Raw genomic sequence first — 22,928 nt, 5'->3', positions numbered from 1 at the left:
TTTTCTCCTTCCCTTCCCTTCTCTCTAAAAATAAATAAATAAAGCTTTCTTTTAAGTTTCTTTTAAAAGAATAAAATAAAATTACATAGGTTTCAGGTGTACAATTCTGTAACACATCACGTGCATATTAGTATTGTTTCACCACCCCAAGTTGTATGTTTTTTTCTTAATACAGACTTCTCTGAGCCTTTACTCTGTTAATTTATGATGTAATTCTCAAACAATGATTCAAAAGATAAAGTATTTCTCAAATTTATTTGACTGTATAAAATAAATTTGTTCAGTGACTTATCTGTAAATCTCTGTGGTGATAATTATATAATGCATGTGGAAATTCTGGTATGATCAGATACTAAGTTTTTTTAATATATTTTATTGATTTGCCATTACAGTTGTCCCACTCCCCCCTTCATTCCCCTCCACCTTGCACACCCCTCCCCCACCATCCCCCCCTTTAGTTTATGTCCATGTGTCATCACAAGTTCTATATTTCCCATACTATTCTTGTCCTCCCCCGTCTATTTTCTACCTACCGTCTATGCTACTTTTCTCTGTACCTTCTCCCTCCTTCTCCTCTTCCCACTCCCCTGTTGCTAAACCTTCATGTGTTCTTCATTTCTATGGTTCCGCTCCTGATCTAGCTGTCCACTTAGTTTGCTTTTGTTTTTTTTTTTTTTGCTTTTTTTTTTAGGTGTAGTGGTTAATAACTGTGGATTTGCTGTCCTTTCACTGTTCATATTTTTTATCTTCTTTTTCTTAGTTAAGTCCATTTAACATTTCCTATAATAAGGGCTTGGTGATGATGAACTCCTTGAACTTGACCTTATCTGAGAAGCACTTTATCTGTCCTTCCATTCTAAATGAAAGTTTTGCTGGATAGAGCAATCTTGGCTGTAGGTCTTTGGATTTCATGACTTGGAATACTTCTTTCCAGCCCCTTCTTGCCTGTAAGGTCTCTTTTGAGAAATCAGCTGACAGTCTGATGGGAACTCCTTTGTAGGTGACTGTCTCCTTATCTCTTGCTGCTTCTAGGATTCTCTCCTTCATTTTGGTCTTGGGTAATGTAATTATGATGTGCCCTGGTGTGTTCCTTCTTGGGTCCAACTTCTTTGGGACTCTCTGAGCTTCTTGGACTTCCTGGAAGTCTATTTCCTTTGCCAGATTGAGGAAGTTCTCCTTTATTATTTGTTCCAGTAAGTTTTCCACTTGTGGCTGTTCCTCTTCCCCTTCTGGTACTCCTATAATTTGGATGTTGGAACGTTTAAAGATGTCCTGAAGGTTCCTAAGACTCTCCTCATTTGTTTGAATTCTTGTTTCTTCCTTCTTTTCTGTTTGGTCATTTTTTTCTTCCTTCTGGTCCACTCCCTTGATTTGAGTCCCAGTTTCCTTTCCATCACTATTGGTTTCCTGTGCATTTCCCTTCATTTCAATTAGTTGAGCCTTCATATGTTCCTCTAATTTGTGACTAAAATCAACCAGTTTTGTGAGCATCCTGATCACCAGTGTTTTGAACTGTGCATCTGATAGGTTGGCTATCTCTTAGTTGCTTAGAAGTATTGGCTCTGGGGCTTTGAGCTGTTCTCTGAGCCATAATGTTTTGGTCTGTGCCTGTTACAACATATGAGGGGCGGAGCCTTAGGTGTTCACCAGTGAGGGGTGACCCAGTTCCTGGGTTGTGATGCTGTATGTGGGGGGTGGGGTCAGAGAGGGGCAATGACATTTCTTCTCTCTCTTGGATTTTGGTCCCCTGTGCTGCTTCCTGCAAGCAAACTGCCCCCTCCCTCTCCCCTGTGCTGGCTCCCGGGTGTGTGGGCCTGTGCACCCTCCAGGACCCTGTGTGTCTCTCCAACAAACTCTGTGAGCCTGGAAGCTTCTCCCAGCACCTCGTCCCCAAAAGTTTTTCCAATTGGTGCTTTTAGGCTTTAATTCTTGGCGCTGGGGCCCTGGGTTGTGCAATCCATCTCACTGCTCGCTCCTTTGCCTGGTTTATCTGCACATGAATATTTAACCATGGTTCGCAGCTGCCTTGCGCCCTCACTGGGTCCGCCCGTTGCCACCCCACGCCTGGGATCTGCCAGCCACCACCCACGCCTGGGTCGGTCCAGCCACTTTTTCCTGTGCAACCCTCCTCAGATCCCTCTCCGCCAGCCTCTGTCTCGCTGACTCCACCCCTCTTACCGGTCTGACGGAATGGTTCCTTGTTGTCAATCTTCCGTACAGTTCAATCTTCTGTGCTTTGGTTGCATTTTTGTTACTAAAACTTTGTTGTCTTCAAACTTGGTTGTGCAAGGAGGCACAGTGTTTCCACCTGGGCCTCCATCTTGGCCAGAAGTCCCAGATACTAAGTTAATTACTACCTTAAAGACATTAAATGTAAAAAACCTAAAGATTTAAAAAGTTACATGTTAGGGAGTAGGATATTTCATTTGATTTTAGGAAAACAAAATTAAGTAGCTATACAATTGCTTTTGTGATAGTATAGTCACTTTTTTTTTTTATAAACTTCTATAAAACTGGAAGATTTATGCCATCATTTGTCATGGTTGAATTCATTACCAGTATGACTATTCTTAAAAAGTTTCAAATTATCTGTATTGTTTTTTATAGAGAACTCTAAGTATAGAGTTCTGTTTTTTATAGAGAACTCTAAGTATAATGAATTTCTAGTGGACAAATAAATAACAGGTTATTTTTGACAGGACCCAGGTAGGGCTATTCTGGTGCTCTTGCCATTTCTCTTTCTAGCATCCCTGCCTCTTGGGATCTTTTTCCTTTGCCCCACCTTTGATGTGCCTTAAATTCTCTTATTCTAAAGTCCATTATTTTCTATTAGCACCCAATTAAATTTTTATTTCCTAAAACCTTAAGTTTTATTTACATTTTAGAATTTTATTTACATAGAAACTTATTTACATTTTAGAATTCTGTAGGGCAGAAATCAGTGGGGATCATTTTGGATAGAAGAGCTTTTAACTTATACTCTTTATATTATACTGTATAGTGGCTACCTATTTTCAAGGGCTTTTTCTGATATGCAAACATTAATTTAATTGGCTGTTGCAGACTTTTTGAGATACACACTCTGTATTTTATTGTAAAGACTGGGTAATGTAAATAAGCAACCATCTGCATTATTAAACAAAAGAATCTAAATAACATTAGACTAATTGGGATTTATGATCTGTGGTGAAAAACTCATCAATTTATAGGTATTTGTCTAGGAGAATGTCCTTGATATATATATATATATAAATGTATGTAGGAAGTGAAATAGTTTTAGTTGATATGATGTATTGAGTTCAAAAAAGTATTCTTCCATAAAAATAAAACATAACATAAAATTGTATTTCTATAAATGTGAATTAGAATCTGTGGTTTTCAAATTGGCAAATACATGTAATTAAAACGGAAAGGAATTGTTCGCTAGGCAGTAAATGTGAGTTAGTGGCAAGCAAATGTTAAGTTTGCCCATAAAGGAAAAACCTGTATTTCTAATTTTGTTTCTATCAATAATTGTAATGTCCCACTTTTAATTGACAGACACTAAAAAGCAAAATCACACTCCCGTGTCTGCCATGGCTTCTTCTCAGCCTGTGTCTCGACCGTTGCAACCTATCCAGCCAGCACCACCTCTTCAACCATCTGGGGTGCCAACAAGTGGACCATCTCAGACAACGATCCACTTACTACCTACAGGTAACTTGCTGAATCATTGAACTGAAGCTTTAGTTTTGTCTGCAATGAAATATGAGTGGAATCAAGTGAACAGGTTAGACAGAAAATTCTCGTCATTACTTTGAAGACAATGTGTCTTTTCGAATGCAGTGTAACTTAGTTTTCCTGACTAGCTTAAGTAGCAGCACTTATATTGAATGGTTATGTAGAAGACTTAAACTATATGCCTTTGTCATCTGCCACTGTAAACAACAGAAATGAGTATTGTTTTTCTGCAAGGAATGGCTGTAATGATTCATTCTGATTATAACCAACAAATTATAATTGACTAAATAAGAGTTTTTAAATAATTCTTAACTTGAACTGGTTTTAACTGGCCTAACACTACCATGAGAAGATACACACTACTGTTTTATTTGTACCTCTCAAAAAGCTGTAAATCAGATTATTTTCAAGGTGTAGCCTATATCTCCTAAACTGTTTGGCAGCCATTCAAGGCAATTTTTCTTCATTAAATAGCCCATCACTTAGAGGCTTAGCTGCAAATTACTTATGTAATCACACTTCTCATTAAAGAAAATATTGAGTTCACATGGAATTATATCCAGTGAAATTAAAATGACAGTCACCTAATTTAAATAATTTAGAAAGCTGTCTTATGCAAGCTCATGTACAGTACAGGTAATAAAAGGAGGGAATAAAGAGATGAAGAGATTAGTATTCATCCTTGTATACTCCCATTTTCTAATTCATATTAGAAATGCTTAGGAGTCTTTAGTAAAGAAACCTTTTTATCTTGGTATCTCCAGCATTCACCTCCAAATTTATTTTATTTATAGAACCCATTTTTCCATACAAAAGATTTCATACTTTTTTTATATAGTTAATATATGGTCATTTATAAAATGTGATTCTAATTCAGAACTATTAACAAAAAGCTGTTAACTCCAAAAATCATTATTTTAGTTTCATATTGTGAGTGAACATTTAGGACTCATTTTTTTGATAAATGTATGTTAACATCACTCGAGGCATTAATACTCAGTATACCATAGGTCTGGAGGAACACCACAGCAGACCAGAAAGAAGCATGCATTTTAATGAATATTTTACTGTGTTGAATAAGAGATGGTGTAACTCACCTGGAGAGAATGTCAGTTATAATAGACAGCTAGTTCCATGATCTGTGGGATACAGAGTTACTCTTCTGGATTAGTACCCATTTGTAGACAGTCCAGAGGGCCTGAAACTCTACGCTCCTGGGAACAATTCAACATGGAGGGGGGAAAATCTGCTCTTTTCAGTCACTTCTATGAGATTAGGCTCTCTGGTCTAAACCTTTTCTTTATCTTCATATAAAAGATAAGAAGTAAAACTAAAGAGTGGAAAGACATTAACCATGGTTGAGATGTTCTTTTCATCTGAATATTTCATCTGAAATACTATTAATTTTGGATGGCCCTATCAGCATTCCAGAAGGAAACTGTTGTCTCTCTTTCTCTCTTTATTAGATATAGTACAAAGTTAATTAACATAGGCTTTACTGCATTCTTAATATATTTTTGTACTTTTTGTTAGCTCCAACCACCGTGAATGTAACACATCGTCCAGCAACTCAGGTGACCACGAGGCTTCCTGTACCAAGAGCTCCTGCAAACCAAGTGGTTTATACAACTCTCCCCGCCCCACCAGCTCAGGCTCCCCTGCGAGGAACTGTCATGCAGGCTCCTACTGTTCGGCAGGTCAATCCCCAAAATAGTAAGAGATTCTTTTCTTGTGTATGGCCCCGACTTACATGTAGTTATTCAGCATTTAGTTGGAGTACCTTTTATTGATATTAGATTTAGCAAAAAGGTTTTATAATATCATAGAAAACTATTATTAATTCATTTTTCTTCCATTAGGAGAGTTAACCAGAAAAATTGGACATGTTTATTATGTGATTTATGTTCTCTGTGTTGTCTTTAACTTTAATTATGGCCTGTATAATTACAGCACTCTGTGTGATGTTGGTCTACACTCCTCTCTATTAAGAGATATCTTGCTGAATTAAAGTGAGAATGACTAACTGTGACTTAGCTCAGATGATGAGAGTAATGGTAATTGATACCCTCCAAGGAGAGAGAATCTTAAAGGTATGGAAGATGGCTGAGAAATGACAGATGGGAAAACATTAAAGGAAACTTGTTTCCACATACAGACAGTTCCTGACTTAAGATTTTTTTGACTTTATAGTGGTGCAGAAGTGATTCACAGTTCAGCTGAAACCATACTTTGAATTTTGATATTTACCTGGGCTAGCGATATGCTATAAGTGACCCTCTCTTGTGATGCTGGGCAGGGGCAACGAAACAGCTCCCAGTTGGTCATGTGTGCATGGGGGTAAACAGCTGATACTCTACAGGGTACTGTGTTACCAGAGTTTTTTTTGCATATCGCATTTTGTTTTTGCATGCCATCATGTCTACAAAGTACACATTTGTGTTTCCTGGTGAGAAGAGCAGGGCAGTTACTCTTGAGATGAATCTCAAGATAATTGCTAAACTGTAGGCTAATGTAAGTGTTCTGAGCATGTTTAAGGTAGGATAAGTATAATGTTCAGTAAATTAAGTGTATTAAATACATTTTCAACTTACGATGGGTTTATGGGGTCTTAACCCCTTCATAAATTGAGGAATATTTGTATATATTTATGTTAATAGTAAAATAACACCATTCAAATACATAGATGTTTATATAAAAGGTATATTTGAAGTTTAAAAAATAATAGAGTGAACCATCAATGAACTCTCCACCCAGCTAAGAAATAGAGCTTTGTCAGTGTCCTACAAGCCTGTTCCATGCCCATCCTTAATTGCATCCCTCTCTCTTTCTATCAGAGGTAACCATCATCCTTACTTTGTACTTTTCTATATGGGTTTGCCATCTATATAGGTATCCATGACAGGTTTCATTTTGCAAAATTTAATAGCAAGGACAAATGTAGCTGCTTAAAGATACCACGATAATGCCATTATTAGGTGATGGCCTCCAGGAGAATATAAACTAAGCAGAATCTTTGGTTCATAGCCAGCTTCAACTTCCTCAAGTTTACAAGAGCTTTTCTCTGGTAAAATCAGTGAAGAAGGCCATCACTGAGTTCTGGGAAGCTGGACTCGCCACAGTTAGAGTAGGTGGCAGAACTATATAGTGTGGGCCAGGTATGAATATATATGGCAGGAATATGGTCTGGGAAATAGGTGGCTCTAAATTTTCTGCTTCTTTTGCCTTGATAGTTTTCTGTTAGGTGAAATGAGTTTCATTCTGGCCTGATGGCTTCTATACGTGGTGTACCTCTAGTGTTCCAGTGTTCTAAGGTTTTTACTCACAGTTCTTTTGGTAGGGATTCCATGTATTCCTCTTCTGTGCTGGATCTCCTGTTCCTTCTATCTCGTGTTTTCCTCTTTTCTTTGTTTTCTCTCTTATATTTGTGGCTCATATCCTCCAGAGGCTACTTGAGGGGAAGATTTTTTTTTGGTTGCTTGCATATATGAACATTTATTTGTCCTCATGCTGGAATGATACTTTGGCTGAGTGTAGACTTCTAGGCTAGAAATATTTTTTCTTTATACTTTAAAAATACCATTTTACTGACTTCAAGTATTCACTCAGTGTTCTATCAAATTTAGAATAGAATTCCAATTTATTCCTCAATTTTCTTTTGTAGGTGTCACAGTTCGAGTGCCTCAAGCAACTACATACGTTGTAAACAACGGACTAACCCTGGGATCGGCAGGACCTCAGCTCACAGTGCATCATCGACCCCCACACGTGCACACCGTAAGGGTTGATGCTGGCTTCCCAGGTTCTCTACTGTGAAGCTGTCAGATATAATTACAGTTGGTGTTTCTTCTTTAACTGCTTATATCAAAAGGAAATGATAGGTCTTTTGTTTTTCCTGCAGAAGTTTATTGTAGAGAATAGATCTTAATCATTTTGAACAAATGTTCCTAGGGATGATAATCATCAAAGATCTTTGAGTTTGTGATGGCTTACAGTGTACAGAGAGTCCACAGCTGAGGAATGTAAAGTGAAAGAGACAGACCATTTTAACCATGGGTAAATTAAAAAGAATTTTTTTTTAGAATTAAAAAGCATATTTTAACCCTGGCTGGTGTGGCTCAGTCATCCTGTAAACTGAGGGTTTGATTTCCGGTTAGGGCATGTGGCCTGGGTCTGTGAGAGGCACCAATTGATGTTTCTCTCTCACATTGATGTTTCTTTCCCCTCTCTCTCCCTTCCTTCCCCTCTATACTTTTTTCAAAAATTATATAGCAATAATATCTTATTTATACCATAGTTTTGCAAATTTGATGAACCATGACATTTATTTTTTTAGTTGTTTGTCTTTTTGTTTGTTTGGTTTTTTTGCCGGATTCCATCCATGTATATTGTTTGGAATAGACTATAACTCACAAGAGGAACATTCTTTTGATGAATTTTAAAAATATTTTTGAATAGCAGTTATCAAATATATATAAAAGTAGAGAAATAGTATAACAATTCCTATGTACTCATTGCCCATCTTCAACAATGTTAGTACTTGCCCAGTCTTATGTCATCTGTTACCAGCCATTTATTTCCACCACCTTGTATATTTTTGAAGCAAATTCCTGATATGTGTTTTATTGGTAAAACTTCAGTAAAAACCATTGCAATGGCAAAAACAAAGCAATAATTCATTTGACTTGATTAGTTTTGATATGAAAGGATTCATAATCCTAGAATTTTAAGAATTGGAAAGGGTATTATTATAAGCCATTCAAGCCGTTCTCAAACTTCTTAAATTCCTGTGCTCTCTCTCCAGTCAAGTTCCTGGCTTCAGCCATCTTCTCTTAGATTGTTAGCTATATGCTTATTTAATGTTACTAATTAAAATGCTTAATTCATTTTAAGAAAAAAGATAATGTGAGAGGAAATAGAGTAATATGGCCAGTATTCAGATCAGTTCTTCAGCTTTCATTGTTTTATCTATTTAAGTTTGATTTTTTCTTTTTAAACTTTATATTTTAGCTTTTTAACTGAGATTGTACCTTTTTTCAGACATGTGTATGAATTTTTTCCACTAGGCATATGAATTTCAGCAGAGTTACAGTCCTTGAAGTTGTTTGGCATATTCTGAGTTCTTCCTGTATGCGTGTTTCTGGTAGCTTTCAGAGGTGTGAAAATTAAAAAGATAGCATCAGACAATCACAGAACTCACTACTTACCATATGGAAATTATCCATTTAATGAAATACACATTAAAACAGCTTTTGTTAAATGAATTTGTTATAGACATTTTGTTTCACACCTTCCAATCTGAAGTAAGTGAGCAGTGATGTTTCACTAGGGAAAAGAGATCACTGACTCCCTGTCCTGGCTCTCACTTGAATGTTTTTTTGGAAAAAGTTATTACTGTAATCTTAAAACCCAGATGCAATAATAATAATGTCCAGTGTTAGACAAGTGAATTTGACTTCTTTCTTTTAATTGAATTTATTGGGGTGAGATTGGTCAATAAAATTATGTAGGTTTCAGGTGTGCAAGTCAGATGTTCCATCATCATGTATACCCTCTTTACCTCCTCCCCGCCCTCTTTCCTTCTGGTCATCATCATACTGTTGGCTGTGTCTATGGTAAATTTGATTTCCTTTTTTTAAAAAAATTTATTTGTTTATTTTTAGAGGGGAAAGGAAGGAGAGAGGAAGAGAAACATCAATGTATGGTTGCTTCTCGTGCATCCCCTGCTGGGAACTGGCCCCTGCCAGGAACTGGCCTGCAACACAGGCGTGTGCCCTGACTGGGAATTGAACCGCCATCCTTTGGTTCGCAGGCCCATGCTCAATCCACCGAGCTACACCAGCCAGGGCCTTAAATTTGACTTCTTAAGCTAAGAATTCATGCTTTTTCGTTATCTGGCTTTAACTTACTTTGCAAATCTACCTTTTCTTCTTCACATACCCTGTGTCTAAGTAAAAGTTAACACTGCTTTTCACCCACACATCCCTGCGCCCCTGCTCATGGTTTACCTATTGACAGAAAGGTATGCAACTTTTTCTACATTTCTAAGGCCCATCCTTCATGGTCTGATTTAAATGTCACCTTTTTCATGTAGCCTGACCAAGAACATATATATTCATCGTTATATGTGCTTGTTTATAAGAATATACTAGTGTCTTTGTGTGGAGAAACAGCTTTAAAATGAAAGCAGAGTTGAATGCTCAAATTTTCTATGACAGACTGCCACACATATTATTTTAAAATGTTACATTATACTAAAATAAGAAGCTGTAGCATAGAGAATTAAATCATAAATTATTTTGTTAGAAGTAGAAAATTATTTCAATTTTGGTCAAGATCCATTAGCAAGAGCTTTTATTTCCCAAGGAAAACTCAGGTCTAGAAAGTACAGCAGGGGTTTGTCTCAGCACCATTGTTTGGTTGGTTACAGATCATCAGATAAAACTTGCCAAATGCAGTGTGGTATTAGGTATTTCCCTGAATTCTTGATAATACAGTGATCTCAGTAAATGATGTCTAGAATGTCTTAGAGTTCTGGCTCTCAGCAAAGCCCTTTCTGTGGCATTATAAATGAATGTGGCTCTTCTTCATTTAGGAGCCCCCACGCCCTGTGCACCCAGCTCCCTTACCGGAAGCCCCACAGCCACAGCGTCTGCCCCCAGAAGCTGCCAGCACATCTCTGCCTCAGAAGCCACACTTGAAGTTAGCACGAGTTCAGAGTCAAAATGGCATTGTACTGTCATGGAGCGTCCTGGAAGTGGATCGAACCTGTGCCACTGTTGACAGCTACCATCTCTATGCTTACCATGAGGAACCCAGTGCCACTGTCCCCTCACAATGGAAAAAGATTGGGGAGGTAAAGGCACTTCCTTTGCCCATGGCGTGCACTCTCACCCAGTTTGTGTCTGGCAGCAAATACTACTTCGCAGTACGGGCCAAGGATATTTACGGGCGTTTTGGACCTTTCTGCGACCCTCAGTCAACGGATGTGATCTCTTCTGCCCAGAGCAGTTAAACCTTGGAGCCTTTCTCTCTTTCTCTTTGAAAAGTTCCACTTTTTGGTCTTGTTTTAATCTTGTGCATGATACCCATTGTAAAATCTACATTGTGCAAGATTTCTTGGACCAATGTGTATATACACTACATATTTGTTTATAATCAGAGTTAAATAAACTCAGCCCATAAAGCAAGAATCTTTTCCTGGACAATTCAAGCTTCAAGGTTTTGAAATGTAAACATGCACCTTCCTTTAGTTTTGAGGCTGGGGGATACGTATGGGTGTTTGTGTGGGCTCTTTTTTTCTTATTTATATGTTTATTGCCGTGGAATCTCCCATTTTCATTCTCAGATTTACCTCTCTATTAGTACAAAGTGAGTATTGAGAGATCAAAGGATAGGAGGTATTTAACTGGCATGATTCTGGGCCTAAGGGATCTGTAGGTTCATAGTTAAATGATTTTAACAGAATCTAAACAGAACCCAAAGAAAAAAAAAGCAAATTGGTTAAATAGTTTAAAATCGGTTAATTTGAACTCAGGAAAGGATCTGTTCACCTTTTTTTTATTTTCTTATTTTTTTGTCTCTTTGGGTTGTTAATTTGGTGAACATCAGTGGCCCCTCCCTTTTCCAGTTTTACCTTTACATTTATTTTGTGCCTTAAAGATTAACTATAAAAATAAGCATGGCCATTTGTCCATCGTTTACTCTTCCCTTTCAGCCTTTTAACATTTTTACTTCATGTCCACAAAATACAGCACACTCCCTCAAATAGATTTTAACCAAGGCTTTTATGTATATTCTTTGTCAGTGGCATTACTACATTTAACTCCAAAAATTTGACTTGCTATTTTTTCTAAGAATATAAATGCTTTTATTTTTGGTCACTATTTAAATTAACTTTATGTAAAGTGGACCAAGAGAAGACCATATGTGTAAGAAAATTTTCCTTCAAACTTATTTCAGTGTCTGTGTTCACACTGTGTTAGAAATTATGAAAGCAATTCTAGTTTATCACTCAAGGCGTAGTATTCTTTCAAAGGAAATAGTCAAATTCACAAAACACAAGGAGCTGAAATATTAATGGAAAAGATCCATTACTTCTATTCTCATAACATTATTTGTTAATCTTTGACTTCATTTTGATGGTGCCAAGTTTTGTCTGATTTACCCTAAGTCAGCTTTGGATAGCATTTAAACCATATCCTTTGGGGTCAATGTATGTAACATTTAGATGTAACTTACTGGGCATCTCTGTTCCTCTTCAAAGCCCATCAGATTCAGCATAGGTCTTGCATTTTCCATGTGAGTGGCATCTCTGTTGGTGTCAGGTAGTTTTTGAGTATAGTTTAGGACAGGACTGTTGGGGTACATTTGGGGGTGGGAGTGTGTGGTTGGGAATTTATGGAGTTTGTGAAATAATTTATCAAGTCATCTTCCCTTACCACATTTGTTTCTACCTGCTGAAATTATACCTCTTGAAATTATAGGAGGGAGCTGTCCCTTCTATTAATGCTGCTTTGTTTGCAACTTTGATGGCTTGTAACCAGAAGCATTCTAGTTGTAGTCTTTAGAGACGTTCCCCAGTCCGTGTATGTTGTTAGGTGTGAAGTTTGGTTGATGCTGAAGAAGGCCTACAGATTGCCAAACTATCAGTGCTCCAGAACCTTCCTTTCACTTTCAGAAAATAAGACCACACAAGAATTAAAGTTTGCAGGAATCAAATTTGCCAACCAACTATGTAGATAGTACTCACTCTGTGACTAATGACCATGGTAAAAAGGTTACCAATGTCATGCCAATGAAAATTTCAAAAGGGAGATATCTTCTAGATGTAAATGAACACTTATCTGTATCTGCATGTGTGTGTGTTTTTACCTGCAATGGTTGCAATGTTGATTATGTGTTCAAGATCATTCCTGTCTACAGAACAGAAAGCTCATGTTCACGGTTGTTTTTTATTGGCCTGTTTTATGGCCATGTGATAACAATTTGCTTACCTAGCCTAGAAAAGGTTACCTTGCTGAATGCTTTTATTTATATTCACTAATTCTTTTATAAAAACTTTCATAGCATTATATAATCATGTGAAGAAAGCCCAGTAAAATGAAAATATTACATTGTTTGGGCCTATATTCTTTTTTCTGCTAAAGAAAAAAATTCTCGAGTAGTAACCTAAAAATAGATTTACTACAGTAAAATAATTTTTTATTCCAGATGGTGGAAGGAAGGTACAAAGAAAGATGGTAATTATTTGAGGAAAAAGCGTATTATAAAAAGTCTCCTCAATTTAGCCTGCTATGGGATTTATAGGCACCAGCTCTCTTGGATTAACTGAAAGCTGCCAGGCTCTATTCTAGTCTTTTATTTGGGGCAGGTTTTAATGTTGATGAGCACTTTTTATTTGGTTGGTTTCTTTGGGGAGAGAGAATAGAGGACTCAACTAGAAATAGCTACTGATTGTAGACTTTGTGTAGCAGTTCATACCCCAGATAGCTTTTTAAAGTTCGTGGTACCTTGTCACAAAGTATCACAAATAAGCTTGTTTTTCCCATTTGGGGAATGCAAGTTAAATAAATTTTTAACTTGACAATACTTTTGTTAAGTATTTGTTGGAAATCCTGGAAATTTTTGATATTTGAACCCAGAATTAGGGTGTTTATATGGCATTGGAAGCTGTCAGTGGCGTCTCTTTACTTTGCACTTTGTTAGAGTGATATTGCCCTGTTGTGTGAGTAAGCCTCTTTTTCCGAACTACCTTATTGCCAGTGAGTTTATAAATTACAGTGATAACATCTGCTTGATAACAGCTTGATGATGTAACCATATCCCTCTATTTCTCTGGGCTCACTTTTTAAAATACACAGCATATTGTATACTGTTCAACACAGTAGAAGCTAATGAGAAAAGTGAAGAGAACGTTCTTCCATGGAAAGTGAGTATTTATTGGGGTACCATTTGCCTCACAGCAAGGTGTTCCTCACTCTCCCCACCCCCGTCGTCAGATAAATGAAAGATTTGTCTGAAAAACAAGGTCTAGAGTAAGGACCTTAGAATCTTAGGCACGGCTCTGCAGAACTCTCTAGGTGGACTGCACCGTACAGTTCTCTTACTGTACTGCATAAGTGTTAACCTAGTTTTTGTTGTTTGCTCTTTTGATTATATTTTCTAAATTATTTATGTGACAAGGTGAGTGTTAATATGCATGACATGCATTTATCTTGTTCCACGAATTTTCCAGTACTGTACAAGATCAACAAAATAATGCCTGTGGTATCCTCCTCTCTCGCTTTTATACACGTGATTTTAGCACTGTCTTGGTACTGCAAAGACCTTCCAAGTGTTCTCGCTGACTTTCCTTTTTGGGCTATTTCAGTATCTTACAATTCATATGTTGTTTCAATTTTATCATTGACTAGTTGTCTTTGGCCTGTTTTATTCTAATTTCCAGACAAAAATCATGTCCCAGTATTAGATTATTGCAGATAACTTTATTTAAAAACCAGTGTATAATTCTGCCTTCCTTACTGAGCACATGGATTCCTCCTCCCCCATTTTTTGTACATTTTGGGGGAAAGAAAAAGATTAGAACAATTCTTACAAGGTGTTTTGTTAGTGTCTCAGACTTACATAATTCCTAAATTCTATTCCTCTTGAGCCAGCCAGTGGGGAGGAATAGGACAATACAAAGTTTTATCCCTGCTAAATAACTTTTTTTTAATTTGTAGAGTCAGCTAAATACCAATCATGTATATTTAAATGATGTACTTTTTTAAAAGTTTTGTTTGTAAATAAGGTAACTGGGCAATCAAACACCTTTTGGGGTTTCTGGCTTTAGTATCTCATCAGCCATTTCAAAGTTAAATATAAAAATAAATCCTTTGTAGGAAAATTACATTCTGATTTTTCTTTATTGCAGTTGAAAGTGTAAATAGTAAGACAGCGTAAGACCTTCATAATGTCTAATATAAACTGGGCTATATCAAGTTGCCCTATTTTTATTAGGTTTTAAAGGTTTTTGTGTTTGTCTTCCCCCCACCCCCAAATGTACAGTAGACTGGTGTCTGTATAAGTGTTAACTGTAGTGGGATTTTGTCCAGCAAGCCTGAAATTTATACTTTGAAATAAACTACTGGGTTTTTAACATTCCGAGTACTCTGATTCATTCTGATTGTTCTTGGCCCTTGTGTTTCTTTTTTTTTTTTTTTTAAGATTTTATTTATTTACCTTTAGAGGGGAAGGGAAGGAAAGAGGGAGAGAAATATCAATGTGTGGTTGCCTCTTGTGCGTTCCCTGCTGGGAACTGGCCTGCAACCCAGGCATGTGCCCTGACTGGGAATTGAACCACGATCGTGTGGTTCCCAGGTCTGCGCTCAATCCACTGAGCTATGCCAGCCAGGGCTAAAATAAACTACTGGGTTTTTAACATTCTGAGTACTCTGATTCATTCTGATTGTTCTTGGCCCTTGCGTTTGTTTCATTTGAAAGTCACTTTATTAGAGATCACCCATTAGATGGTACAGTATGGTTTATTTAATGTTTGACAACATCACATTACTGAAACCACACACAATTCTCTAACTTTGAAAAAAATTGTTATGCAGAGTTGCTCCCATATTAGATATGCTGCTTCCCACTAATGAGAGACATTAAGATTTGCTTTTTCGTGTGCCTAGCCTGTACCACAAAAAGACTCAACTGATATCCGCTAATGCCAAGAAAAAAAATCACTCACTGTATTACTAGAGGTCCCTTTGAAAACTCAGTTTCACCCTCCCCTAGGGCTTTGTCATTAAGTACATCAGCAGGGGGGGCGGGGGCAGCTGGAGGTGTGGAGGGAGGAGCACAGGTTTTTCAGGGAAAAAAAGTGCCACTCATCTGAGATTCTGTTGGCTAGAACTCCATCATGTGGCACAACTACCTAAGGGAACCTGGGATATGTGGTCTGTGTGGCCACACAAAAGAACGTGGGTTTTGATGTGTGCAGGAGCAGTTTCTTCCATGCCCTCTTGTATGTAAGTTTGTATGCTAAACCCTGGTGGTGTTAATCACATAGGATGTTTCTTCTACAGTGCTTGTTACAGTGAATGCTTATTAACTACAAAAGCAACAGTGGCAAATGACAGTAACAGACTAAATTTAATACATTTTATTAAGACTAATTTTGAATGGAAAAACATAGCTAAAAATAGTGCCTTTGGTTTTTTGCAGCCTTCTAGTCCCTTCTGTTTCCACATGTCCTTCATTTTATGTCAGGTTTCAAAATTGGTTTCATGGTAATAAAATCGAAGTTGTAGGCCTCTGGCATGCCCACATGGAGAGTTTTGTTGAACCGCGTCCAGTGAAAAACAGGGAGGCCTCCTTGAACCGTGGGACCACTAATGGCATGTGCAGTGTACTCTGATGCTAGGTAGAGATCTGCCACCTGGAAAGAGAAAAGGGGGACATTTTAGAAAAACCATTTGGAAAAAATTTGACTAAATCCATATTTCTTTTTCTGTTCTTCCCAAGTCACAGTGTTAGCCCCTTTAAAACAAAAATCTTACAAGCATCCCAATTTGCTTTTCTTTATTCATTTGGCATTGAAGTGTAAATTTACTAGTAGAAGGGTATTCTCAACATAGCCAAAGTTAGGTCTGTAATCAAATTAATCAGAATTCTACCTCCAATATTTACAGAAAAGTAATCTCACTGTGACTCAGTTTTCTCAGTTGTGAAGCGGCTAATAAACTTACTTCACAGAAAAGTTGTCATGCAGATTAGTGAGAGCAAATGCTAGTTGCAGTGCTGAGAAAACATTAATTCCCTGATAAAAGTTTGCATTAATCAGTACAGTAACAGGACTTAGGAAGTGGAACTCAGTATCAAAAAATAAGGCCCGTGGTCCTCAAAAACACTTAAATACCAGGTAACAGCAGTTCTTCACCTTAGAGGGGAAAGAAGACAGTGTCTCAGAACTTCTGGTTTTCCCTACATTCAAAGTGACTCAACAGAAATTATATCCTCAACAAAACTTTTTTGATGAAAAAGTAGCAGGCTCCTGTTCCCGGAGGAAAGTAGAATTTGACAAACGGCAGGCTGTCTTAGATTCTCCTAGGCAAGGCAGTAGAGGTAGTTTGCTTTGTATGTTTTGGAATGGCTGCAGTGGGTCACACACTACTGAATGTTTGCAAATGCCGTTAAAAAGGAAAAGACAAAAACATTTCATTGGGACTTCATGTGATGCCCCACTAATTTTTTTACATTGTACAACACATTGGGAATCATTAATGCCAAAGCCTTGCCATCATCACATAGCTAAAAAGTGGGGTGAGTTGGAATGCAGACTAAGACATCTATTTATGCCTTAAGCTAGTAGAAAAAAAGTGTGGGGGTCAGGGGTGTTGGCATTCTTACAGTTTCAGACCTAAGGACAGAACAGTTAACTCATTAACAGATTTCTTGCAGAATTTAGGACTGGAGTTACAGTAAATGAAAAGACACATGCCTCCCAGGCCAGTGTGGCTCAGCTGGAGCGTCACCCAGCAGACCAAAAGACACATGCCCAAACTAAAAGTGCAAAAGAATGTGGTAGAATGATTCTCTCCAACTAAAAGAGCTAACATACCCTTGGATACCCTAAACCCAGGAGTGTCCAGGTAAAACTTTTAACAACTAGCTCTCTGAGGGGGCAAAGGCCCTGATTTGTAGAGTTTTGTGGTGTGTCCATGGTGTAAATATTGCTGCCATGGCTGATTTCAGCCTCTCAAACCCCAAAGTCAACTGATCTTAACCAGTGGTTCTCACAAGCCTGTATGATCTAGCTTCAGACCACTGCTGTGAACATAGTACCTATAAGGCACGTTATAGCATTAATCAATTCTAACATGGTAAAACCCCTTTAGCGACTTGACATCTGGTCCAATAGTATTGTCACACTGCTCTCAATATGTCCTTTGGGCCAGTCTGGTGAAAACATCACTATTGTCAGTATCATGATGTATACATTTTCAAACAACCCACTAAGTCTGTTCTAAATATTTTGTAGATATTAAATGTTTATCATTCATAACAACCCTATGGGGCAATTCCTGTTATTTCCATTTTGCAGATGCGGTAACAGAAGCATTATAAGAGTATGATTGACTACGTGGCAGGGCAGGGACTTGAAGCTAGGCAATGGCATCTATCACCAGAATATCTGGAAAAGCTGAATTCTGAGTGAGTAAATGGTTAGAAGCATTGTGCTTTATACCACCAAAACCTTTGCAGCCTTGCCTTTGAATAGGTGTAGGTGCTGGTGGAAATTAAATTCAAAAGCTAGTAGCATGTTACCTTTGTATCATAGCAACCTCCAGGACTTGGGTCCACTGAGTTCAGGTCTTCACGGCAGCAGATGGTATTGCACGGATCACCCTTACTATAAGGATCCTTCATATAATCTAGGAAACAGAGAGGGGGATAAGGGTGAGTACTGGTTATTTCTGAGATAACACTTGATCCACATCAAGCTTTTGGGATCTGTTCAAGCCTAGGTAATCAGAGAGTCTACACCCCAAAGGCCTCCACAGCCCCGCCTGCTCCCAGCTACAGAAGTCTCCTTTGGCGTGCACTAGGCAGAGGCAGCTGCAGGTTCCCCGCGCCAGGCCCAGCCTGCTCTGAAGAACTTAGTGGAGGAACAGGGGAGAGTGAGTGGATGGAGCAGAGATGAGCAGGATAAATGGGCATCTTTTTTTCCCCAACAAAATAGATACAAATTTGACTTTGATACTGTTAAAAATTATTTGTGAATTATTTTTGTTTTATTGGTTGTTTCTGTCCTTGGAAGGAAACCTATGTTTGGAGAATGGGTGTGGTAGTGGGGAAAAAAAGGACCATGAGAAGTGATGGGGGGATAAATGGTGATGGAAAAAAATAATAAAACAGCGAAAGCGAAAAAAATGTGCCCCATAGAGGTTATTTCTTCTGTTTCACATATTATTTTTTTCAGTAAAAAAAAAATCTGTAGCATCTCCCCCCCTGTCATTTTCTAAAGGTGGACAAAATTCTATTTGTTGAGTATAAAATATGTATAGTATTATTTGAATACTAAATACTTAATTCAATAACTTCTTATAATTCCTCCTAGTACAGAGATGATAAACTTACATGGATTCGTTATCCATGGGGAAGAAAAGGAGTTTTGAAGAATGATTCTTGAGAAATGTGCTACGTACTGTTGTATCGCATGATATATTTCATGGATGCCATATCCGTAACTCTCCCTTGATCACGCCGGAAGATTTTGGCTCGTGGAGCCAGATCATAGGAGTAGTCCAAGCCCAGCTTCTGAACTAGCATGGGATAGCCGCTCCAGTTGTAGATTTTTTCATGAAAAGGGATGTTGTAGGAGGGCCAATATCCTGGTTTGCAAAGGAGGGGAAGGAAGGGTGGGGTTGACAGGGAGGCAGACAAGAGAAGGGAAGGGTGAGAACAAAAGAAATGGTCTTAATGACTTTTTTTTGAAACCTGGCACAGGTATGTAATTACAAAATAAGATTCTATAGAAAATAAAACTTTGACTGTGAACCCTGGCGGTCAAAGCAATCTTCATAATTCATAGAATTGGTATGCCTCTAGATTATTCCATTAGGGAAAATGAGCACCAGAATTCTTTGATTTTTTTCACTCCAGATTATTACAGCAATCTATTAACCAGAAAATAACAGTGTTTATAAAGCAAAGTGAAGTATGACACAAAGTGGTCTGGGGAGCTCATTTCAGTGGACTTGGTTAGTGAGATGCCAAAGGATGGTTTCACAGTGTGGTCCTAATGGGGAATAGGCCAGGTGTCTGGTCGTGGGAGAGTGGAAGGACCCAGTGCTGGGCATGGGCATTCAGAAAACCTGAATTCTAGGCCTAGGGATGAATAACCAAGTCTTAGGCAGTTAACCTAGTTTTTGTGGTTGGTTGTGTGTGTGTGTGTTTCTAGCAGGGAAAGGAGAATCCATAATATGAGGGGATTGGAGATGATCTTTAAGGTTCCAGTAGGCTTTCAGTACAGTCCAGTAGACTAAGCACTCATGAAGACTCAGCTTCGTTCAAAACTTGGTGGTGTGCCAAGGCCACGCTAGCCACTAAGCATCAAACATTGGACACAGCTATAGTAAAATCTACGTTTCAGGAATATCCCAGATTATAGTGGCCTGGGTTATTGCCTACGGAACAGTCAGTCAACATAGGGAGCTCTCCATCATTCAGAGGTCTCTCCGGAGGCATGCTGTTACTATCAGGCTCCTCGGAGCTGGATGGACCAGCCTGCAAGGTCAGACCATGAGGGTCTCATGGTTTTGAATTGTCATGCTAACCAAGTAACCGCCTAATGATTTGACTTCTGAGATGAATTTTCCTCCCAGAAAAGGAGGTAGGTCTACTACTTGGTGGTATCTGATCTGCCTGGCAATTGCAGTTTTCACCTTGATTCCGTTTGATGCATATTGTGTACATGTCATTAATGTGAGCCATTCATCCTCACATCACAAAATTGATTTGGGGACCAGGGGAAGTGAGAACCCGGCCGGGATCCTCAGGGTCGATCGCTTATTTTGGTTCTGTTCCTACACGTTGGTCAGCCCATCTATTTCAACAGTCTCCTCACTAGTCTCCTGTCTCCTCTGTGCTCTCATCTATTCTTTCTTTCCAGAAACTTCCATGTCCTAAAGAATAAAGGCCCAGCGACTTAGCAGGTTGTGCAAAGCTGACATTTTCCCCTGGCTATCTACCTTTCACTTCAGAGCCTTTCCTTTAGCTGAATACTCAGTGAGGACTTACTGTGTGTCAGTAAGTCCAGCAATGTGCTCAAGTATTTACAAGAATTACCTCAATTGATTATGTTCATAACCGTGCGAAAGTGTCAAGGTCTATACTCCCACATTTAAAAACTCTTGGGGGCTAGGTGTGTTTCAGAATTCAGGGTCTTTGTCAGATTTCAGAACGGCGATGGAGATATTAGATATCTCCAGATATTAGACATGGCATTGGCCTCTGTGGGGAACACCTCACACTCACAGATACTGATATTTCTGGGGCCTAATGTATGACGGTCTCTAGAGGAGGAATAAAGACCATAAATAGAGAGTACAAGCTACTTCTTGCTACCAAATGAGTTCAGATCAGGTCACATTTTGCTATCACTTCAACAAGGACTCCCCACCCTGATGTCCCCCAATAAAAGTTTTAGCAATTTGAGGTTTCGAGATTCAACATTACAAACGTGACAGTGGACCTGCCCCATTACTGTCATGTTTTACAGATGAAGACAGTGAGGCTTGGACTGAGTAATTTGCCTGAGATTTTGAGGAGCAGGGATTCAAATTGAGGCAGTGCAACTCCCAAACCCAGGCTTCCAGGTCTGGGCTACGATCCTGTTCCCCAGAACCACCCTCCCTGACCCCTTCTACTGATGACCTGACTACGGCTCCTTTGGTCTCACCTTGGGCCCTGTGAAACCTGTTTGAATCAGTGCTTATCGCCATTCTTTGGTTGCTGGGTGCTATGTGGGCCTGGCTTCCCCACGAGACTGTGAGTGCCTGAAGGTTGGGAGTTTCTACCTGCATCTCTGCTTTTCTAGTCCCTGGGGCAGCACAGCACTCCCATAAATATTTGCTGAATTGGACTAAAGACTTAAATTGGGAACCCAGGAGAGAAGGCATTATTTAGAGCCATGGAAGTCACCAGATGGTGAATGCCTGGCTTTGTCCCAGTCTACACACTGTCACTTAAGAGTCTGAGATGCAGGTTTTGCACATTGTGCTGAACCTGGAAACTCTTTCCCAGGGTACCTAGCAACAGCATTCCCGCCCTTTCTTCCCCAGCACACGACCCTCTATCACATACTCACACACACAACACACTTTCACTTCTAGCATGAAGACGGTACCTTTCCGAAGAACATCAGTTTGCTCAGAATATTCTACATACGAAGGAATTTGTTCCACGACGTACAGAGTTCCTGCATCAAGGCTGTACTTGGGCTTTACCTTCTTCAGGTCCAGGACCATGTATTGATTGTTATAGGTGCCTGAAATGTCGGGAGAGACATGAAACAGGGCATGGCTATGGCTTTTCTGGTAACTCAAAATCTAAACACAGGTACATGCCCAGAAGTTACTCTGCAAGGCCACTTACCAGAGTTGTATTTGGAAAATATCTCTGCCCACTGCCTGCCATCACTGGCCATCATGTTGGCCACACGCACTCTCTGCCAGGCCAGGAGAGACTGGGGTGTCACGAGCTTTAGCAGGGTTTTGTTATACACGCTATTCGTGGTCTGCAGCAACACCAAACCGCTGCTAAGAATGTAAAAGTCATCCAGGGACTCTAGAAACCCTACAGGAAAGACAAGTATGCAAATCAGCATGCGTATACATGAAATACTGAACCATCATTTAGCACAGAGCTGCACACAGGCAATGCATGTTGCAAAGAGTGTCAGTTATGATTATCCTTGGCCTGCAGCAGCCTCTCCCAGCTCGGGCTCACCTCTGTGGCAGCTACTCAGTTGCAGATTATAAGGATGTCAGTGGCCCCCCTTCTTGGATTCACCAGTGAAATTTTTTGATTTTATGATTTGGGATGACAAAAATATTCAACCAGGATTATTCCGATTTCCCAAAATGCTGACTAGAAATAGATCCCCACTTGCTAGGATTTTGCAGGACAACTTTCAATCAGGGAGGGATACGAGCGGGGCTCATGGTTGGCTTATATGAATATGAATGCCTTCTTCTCTTTCTACTTCTCTGTACTTTCCAAATTGTACATAATGAGTCTAAACGACTTTTATAAATTAAAAAATCTACACTTATAAAAGCAAACATGGTTTTGAAACTAGGATATTGGCACTCTGGGTCATTCTTTTTGTAAATGGTGGAGGCAACACAGAAAATCCGTGAATCCAGGAGTCTTTTTTTTAAAGACTTATTTTCTGCTTTATGCTGTGAGAAGTATGGTGAAGATCAAGGACTATCAGACATGGCTGTGACAAGGAAAGAAGATATATTGTCATTGGTAAGTAGCAGGGACAGACAAACTCTCAGTGTTAAGCGGATGAGAGAGAAGGGCCCCAGTGAGAGTAGAAGGAAGCCACGTGAAGAGTTTCTCCCGGGCTTCACAAACTTCCACAACTTTCACACATCCTATCACTTCTGTCATATCTGATGACCACCTGTACTATTGTTTACCTACTATTTTTCCTT

The 22,928-nt window shown here is 38.9% G+C and overlaps 2 protein-coding genes across 4 annotated transcripts in view; one reads left to right on the top strand and one right to left on the bottom strand.

Annotated features, from left to right (window-relative positions):
- The window catches only part of ATF7IP (activating transcription factor 7 interacting protein), a 119,045-nt gene extending 104,186 nt beyond the window's left edge, over positions 1-14,859 (top strand). For all 3 annotated transcript variants that reach the window (XM_037033957.1, XM_037033956.1, XM_037033955.1), the window contains 4 exons: positions 3,541-3,696; positions 5,254-5,433; positions 7,382-7,494; positions 10,313-14,859. In XM_037033957.1, the coding sequence (XP_036889852.1) occupies positions 3,541-3,696; positions 5,254-5,433; positions 7,382-7,494; positions 10,313-10,732 (869 nt within the window). In that variant the 3' untranslated portion in view covers positions 10,733-14,859. The remainder of the gene's footprint in view (positions 1-3,540; positions 3,697-5,253; positions 5,434-7,381; positions 7,495-10,312) is intronic.
- A 988-nt stretch (positions 14,860-15,847) lies between these two features.
- Positions 15,848-22,928, bottom strand: part of PLBD1 (phospholipase B domain containing 1) — a 53,143-nt gene continuing 46,062 nt past the window's right edge. Inside the window, exons 7-11 of the mRNA XM_037033803.1 lie at positions 21,859-22,059; positions 21,611-21,751; positions 18,909-19,094; positions 18,028-18,134; positions 15,848-16,138 (exon numbers count right to left, since the gene is read on the bottom strand). Of these exons, the coding sequence (XP_036889698.1) occupies positions 15,956-16,138; positions 18,028-18,134; positions 18,909-19,094; positions 21,611-21,751; positions 21,859-22,059 (818 nt within the window). The 3' untranslated portion in view covers positions 15,848-15,955. The remainder of the gene's footprint in view (positions 16,139-18,027; positions 18,135-18,908; positions 19,095-21,610; positions 21,752-21,858; positions 22,060-22,928) is intronic.

The sequence above is a fragment of the Sturnira hondurensis genome, unplaced genomic scaffold (genome assembly GCF_014824575.4).
Source record: "Sturnira hondurensis isolate 20B ecotype Veracruz unplaced genomic scaffold, ASM1482457v3 Scaffold0021795, whole genome shotgun sequence".
Lineage (NCBI taxonomy): Eukaryota > Metazoa > Chordata > Mammalia > Chiroptera > Phyllostomidae > Sturnira > Sturnira hondurensis.
This window is presented reverse-complemented; position numbering and strand designations above follow the sequence as displayed.